This window comes from Pungitius pungitius, chromosome 12, assembly GCF_949316345.1.
Source record: "Pungitius pungitius chromosome 12, fPunPun2.1, whole genome shotgun sequence".
Taxonomy (NCBI): domain Eukaryota; kingdom Metazoa; phylum Chordata; class Actinopteri; order Perciformes; family Gasterosteidae; genus Pungitius; species Pungitius pungitius.
The window spans coordinates 1,829,025-1,835,284 of record NC_084911.1 but is presented as its reverse complement, the minus strand read 5'-3'; the positions used below and the strand labels follow the sequence as shown (position 1 = coordinate 1,835,284).

At 47.1% G+C, this 6,260-nt stretch overlaps 1 protein-coding gene across 1 annotated transcript in view; it reads right to left on the bottom strand.

Moving 5' to 3' along the window:
- Positions 1-231: 231 nt before the first annotated feature.
- The window catches only part of grin2aa (glutamate receptor, ionotropic, N-methyl D-aspartate 2A, a), an 87,762-nt gene continuing 81,733 nt past the window's right edge, over positions 232-6,260 (bottom strand). The window contains exon 15 of the mRNA XM_062566193.1: positions 232-6,033. Coding sequence (XP_062422177.1) covers positions 4,054-6,033 — 1,980 coding nt within the window. The 3' untranslated portion in view covers positions 232-4,053. The remainder of the gene's footprint in view (positions 6,034-6,260) is intronic.

Sequence of the window (6,260 nt, the reverse complement as noted above, 5' to 3'; positions counted from 1 at the left end):
GTCCTATGTATATTCCTCACCAAAGGCTGTATAGATTTAATAGATCATATTATGTGGTCAGAAAATACGGTGCGGTTTAAAGTCGCCGTGCGGAGGCAGAATTTTATTACATTTAGGCATTAAACGTGGTTTCATTTCCTGTGAAAAACCCGTCCGCATCAAGTAACAAGAGTGATGTTTTTATGAGAGGCAGGGTGGTGTGCACATCGGGAATGTCGACAGGACACTAAACCTTGTGAATGGTGAAGTTTTATTCTAGTCGCTCTACAGAGAGAGAGAGAGAGAGAGAGAGAGAGAGAGAGAGAGAAACAGTGCCACTGTACAGAAGAGCTCCTGTGAAATTCACACCAAAAATATTGTTTTTACTCTTTATCATTTATAATTCTTCATGATGATGTATTCCAGTATGAATTTACAAGCGATGTATACAGGTGTCATTTCTAAATATATTCAAAATAGTTCCTTAAAAGTCTTTGAGGAAGTATTAGTTTTTAAAAAAAAAGCTCTATTCTTACAGCAAACCATAAAGAAAGAGGTCTCGTATCTTTGGAGCAGGGTTCCTTTTTTTCTTTTGTCTTCTTTACAGTTGAAGTCCCGACCGCAGGTGAAGGAGCGGGAAGGGAGAAGCGGAGCAGGTGATACAGTAATTCTCACCTGCCCTTGGAGGAGCAAGAGCAAGGACGTCCCGCCGTACCGGACCCAAGCCCTGACCCCTGACCCCTGATCCCCGACCCCATTGGGCGACTGGCGGCCTGATAATGACCCGTCAGCCAATGAGGAAGTTGCACTAAGGTTCAGGTCCCCGCCTTCTCCCCCAAAACAGTAGCAGCGTCTTCATCATATTTTTTTTCTCTCTTAAATATGTATATACTCACACCTGGTTACAACGCATTAGTGATCATAACATCATAACAAAAATAAAGAAAAATAAATGAACATAAAACATTCAAATTGTTACATCTGGGGTTGCATGCCATCACCTCATTATTTATCATTAAATGTAATTAAAATACATTTTGTCATTAAAAAGAGCAGGGTTGTCATCACAAGGGTGTGTCTGTGTGTGTGTGTGTGTGTGTTTGAGTGTGTGTTTGAACAGCATCAGTTTATATGAAAGTTCTGTAAAAGTAGAACAAATAGAACAAATCATCATGAGTTCATAAAATGCGAGGGTGCTGTTTGATATTTTTTTACATGTGCATATTGTTCACTTGTCAGCTCACTCAAGCAGCATGTGAAGATACATATGATAATTATAATAATAATAATAATAAGTATGCAGTTAAGATGCAAAGAAAGACAAATGTCGCTCGTCGGTCAACATCGGGGAAGCCGACTAGGAAGCAAGGAGAGGTTCACCGCGGTATTCCAAGAGTACAAAAGGGCGAGATGACTGCAGTTGTTACAGATGGAGCTTGAATTGAAACACCGGCTGAAGCCGTGGACTGCCTTTAAAAACCATGGAGAGCAAAGAGACAGCCTCCTTTTCCAGTACCCCCTCCCCCCCCGCGCTGAGCACAACGATATGAGCCCCCCCCCCGCCTTCTTCTCTCTTTACTTAGGTTGCATGAGTTTGGGCCTCAAAGAGCCGAACTGGAAGACCTAGGACTGGTAAACATCAAAAGGAGAAAAGTTTGATTCTGCGCCCGCTATAAATCACTTGTTTTTCTTTTTTTTCTTTATAAATGTTTTTTCTACGAAAAATCGGCACCGCCTCCCGTTCTGTTCCGCTGCGTCTGAAGCTCCCTCAAAACGTACAGAATCATCCTGAGGTATTTTATTTGATACAATTTGGCTTTGTGAATCCAATCAATCAAGCAAATCAATCATTTAGTTAAGATGGTTACATGATTTTTCCTCTGACTGTACAGTTTGTACAGCATAATGCTACCAAAAAGAGTGTTTTTTGTGGGCACGCGTGTACATGGAAAAATGTGCATGTGCAAGTCTTTTCTGCTTGTTGTGTGTTATCAAAAAAGAACCAACAACCAAATGCATAAACAATCAGTTTAGGACCCAAATGTTTTGGTTAAGACTTCGAGCTTACCCGAGTTCTGCCATGCCCTCGCGCAACTTCCTCCCCACTAAGATGGACGCGTGATCGGTGAGCGCGTAAAGGTGGAGCCTCCTTGGCTCCGCCTCTCTCCATCTCCACCCACCAAGTCCCACCAAGTCCCACCAAGTCGCACCCAACGACCCTATGAAGGTAAGCGGTGGATCCGCCTGAAACAGTCCTCAGATCCACCAGAGTTCCGGTTGACAGCGGATCAACAGTTGTTAACCACGGACTGGTTAAACCGGTCTGCACTGGTTAGCGCGTTTCACACTACTGCCGCTGTACCTGCCAACCAAAGTTCATTTTTACGAAAAAAAGGAAATCAAATTAAATACTTTTAGCTATCCAACACTCTAGTGATGCGTCATGAACAAGTAGGAAGGAGGAAAGAAGGAAAGGAATCAACAGTGTTTCTTTTTTTTTATAGCTAATACCCTGTTTCTCAGTGGCAGGGATGTCAAAAAAACAAACTCACATCAGCAGCGACCCCCCTACCGAACTCAAGGTGGTGGTGGAACCAGTCGTGATTTCATCCTTATTTTCCACCTCGTTTATATCCTCTTTGCTCTCTTCCCTTCCACCATTTCCTTGCTCCTCTGCAGCAGGATGATGCTGATTTACACAGATTTACTGAGCACGAAGGTCAACGATAAAGGTTTCGATTGTACAACTATCCGCCCACCGCATCTGGACACGGTTTTCAAAAACATGTAAAATATGTGTCTTAGAGTGTATTAGTGTGTATTTTGTCTTCTCCGACACAAAAAAACAAATCAACACATGCAAAATAATCTACTACTCTTGATGGTATTTTTCAGAAAGCTATGCTTTTTCCAAAGCAATTGTGGGAGAGAGGTTTTCAAACTAATGGCTATTGTGCTACCAAATGAGCAAACTCTAAAATCCTACATAGGGGGATCCGGATGCCAGAATCCCTAATAAATCTTATAGTTTAATAGAATAAAACAGCAATAGTTTTGCAATTATTTTTCTATGTGCGGAGCCATAAATGAAATGCCCGTTTAATCGCCTCAGGTTTCCCTGCTCGTGGGTCCTTTTCTATCAGTCATTTTGTCAGTTTGTCTTTTTTTTATCTGTCAGTCTGTAAACATTATTCATTGATAGCACCTACATAACTCTCAGCTTCTCGTCGCCCTCAGCAAGGGCTCAACACATAAACCCAAAACGTCACCAAGCACGCCGCTAACCTCCCGCCAAAAAGAACTAGCGAAGGCTCTGTGCCGTTTAGCCCGCTTGTCCACTCTCTCCCTCTCTTGCCCCCATTATCGCACTGCCAGGTGTCCCGGTGGCCATATTTGTCAGAGTAACAGGCAGCAGGCCGTCGGACTGGCTCACTGTGACGCCTCTGCCCTCCTGGGACGTCTCGACGTCTGGCTGCGACATCAAACGCGCCCAACTGGTCGATCTGTCAGGCCTCTTCTCCTCAACCGGCAAGCTGCGAGCTTGACAGTGGAGGTTGGAGAGTAAAAAAAGGGGGGAGGGGTGGGAGGACGGGCTGAAAGAGAGGTTTTCTCTCTCCCTCTAATTCTCCTCTCATATCATACGTCTCCCATCTGCCTCGCCAGTTCCCAAGACATTTCAGTCACGAATCCACTGCCCCATTCCCAACAGCGCCTATAGGAGTCCTCCTGTGCTGTAACTTAGGCCTTCTCTGTCCCTCTAATGGGACGATGCCATTTCCTAAACCATATTAAAACCTTCCCTTCCCTTTACGGCAGATTACCATATGGCAGCGCGCTGGCCAAGCAACCAACTCATTGGCACACGACAGAGGATGGACAGAAACGGTGATATCATCTGCAAAGAGAGTAGTAGTAGTAGTACTGTCATACCCGAGTGGGCACAATTTCTTTTTAAAGAGAAGAAGAAAAACGTAGTGTGGCTATGGCATCCCTTGGTGGATAACATAGTTGATAAATTATAATACAAACCCAGAGAGCAGTAAGGAGGAGAGAACACATTTTTTCTTATGTCAACTAAACATCTGACTCCAGACTGGGGATTTTTTTATACACCCGTCTATTGCTGAACTGGGCTGAGTTTAGGACGCCTCGGGGGGCCGGGTATGCACTAGTCTTAGTGGCTGAGTAAGGCATAACATGCTCTTTATTGTACATGTCATTGGCTATCCGACCGTCTCGTGAGCAGTATGAAGTGGTGGATTTTACGGAGGAACGGAGATTGTTCGCGTCGTTGCGTGTTTTGATGGGGGGCGCTCCGACGACCGGTGCAGGCGAGGCCACTGCCAGCTGTCTGTAAATATCAGAGGAGCTACGCCCGTGGACCAGTCTGCTGCTGGTGTCGTCCCTCAGCGAGTGACCAAGGAAAGGGTTATCCGAGCCATGGGTCGGGTACAGGGACTTGCTCCTCTTGCTCTCCTCCAGGTTGTGGTTGAACAGCATCGATTTGGACCCGGTGCCAAACAGTCTGCCGGAGTAGGGGCGCATGCCAAAGAGGTTTGCGTAGTGCGAGTCAGATGCAGAGTCCAAGAAGCGATCCTTCTCCTTGAGGCTGACGCTGCGCGCCGGTCGGCCCAGGTCCATTTCCTTGGGCTTATCTACCATGATGTTGTCGAAGGAGTGCTGACGACTCAGCCTCAGGCGGTTTCTTTTCTGAACATGCGGCCCATCCGTCTGTGGCCAATACAGGCCAAACATCTCGTCCGGTTGATGCTGCTGCTGCTGCTGCTGCTGTTGGTGGTGCATGGTCGGACTGACCAAGGTGTCTGCGAGCAGCTGGTCCTCACTAATGTCATACAGGTTGGCTGTGTGGAGGCACGCTTCGCACCGATTGTAGGGTGAGCGCGTGGCAGACGCTGCAGCGGTTACGGCAGGAGTGTACGGCCCCCCCGGCGGGTAGCTGGCGGACACTTTGGACAAGCAAGAGCGGCAGTGTGTCTGTTTGTAGCGCTCGATGGATTCATGCGGGGACATGGCAATGTTTTTCTCTTTCAGGCTGTAGTGTTTGGAGTAAGCTGGGTCCGGCAGGAGATCGGAGTCGGGGTGATGCAGAGGCGAAGAGTTCAGGTGAATGATGGGCTGCTCACACTTCCGGTAGTTGTCACTGTGGTCGGAGTAGATTTCGGGATAATCCAAATCGTCTGCGGCGAGGCCGCGGCTCTCGCGGTAGTGGACGGGGTCTGAGTGCAGGCTCATCTCTCGGTCAGAGTCGATGGTGAATATTTTCTCTCCTCCTCCTCCTCTCCCGCTCTGGTTGGTTCCGCCGATGACCTGCTTAGTCTTTAAGTAGGACAGCTCTACATCACTGCAGTCCCTTGGGTATTTCGCTGGAACGGATCTTTTTTTTAAGTTGTCCTTGGGTTTCAGGTGCTTGTTATTTTCAGGGTCCTTGTAGGAGGCCGCCCTGCTGGAACAGTCGGAGATGTCGGAGTGGGCTGCATCCTCGGGGAGGTAGCGCTGTGTCTTCATCGACATTCTCGGGTCCGGCATCAGCATGTCGGGCATCGGAGTAGGCCCGGGAGGCGCCGAACGAAGCGTGTCAACCGACTTCTTCCACAGGGTCCGGGGCGGCTTGGCGTTGGTTTGGACTGCCTCGGCGCTTACTGCCACCTCAACTGTGTTGGGATTGGCATCGTTTAGGGTCAGGGGATGCTGACCTCCCTGGAAGATGTAGTTGTTCAGGTGGTCTTTGTGGCGGTTGGCCAGATAAGACTGCAGGTCACCAGTGTCCCCATAGATCATATCTTTGGGAGCATAGCTTCGGTTGTCAGCATAAATGAAGTTGCCCTTCTCTGCCATCATGTCCATAATCATGGGACCAGCCGAGTGCATGAATTCACGTTTGGGTGAATTCATGTGGGAGCCACCCAGGTTTGACATGTTTGTCATCTGTTTGGCTGATTTAATGAGTTTCAGCATTTTGTCCTGCGGGCTAAAGTCCAAATCAGACTTTTTCTTCATGTCAATGTGGACGCCATGGATGCAACTCCAGATACCCTGCATGATGACACATGGGTAAACAAGGTGGAATGGAATGGGGGGGTCAAATAATAATGATGAGGGGTAACGAGACAAAAAATGGAGAGGGATGGAGGGGGGAGATGAAATGGTAGAATTAAACATGAAGAGGGATTGAGAAAGAAGAAGAGGAGAAAATGATTAGTTATGTTTATCTATTCTGAACAAACATTTTTTTATGTTTATTAAATTGGTAATAATTAAGC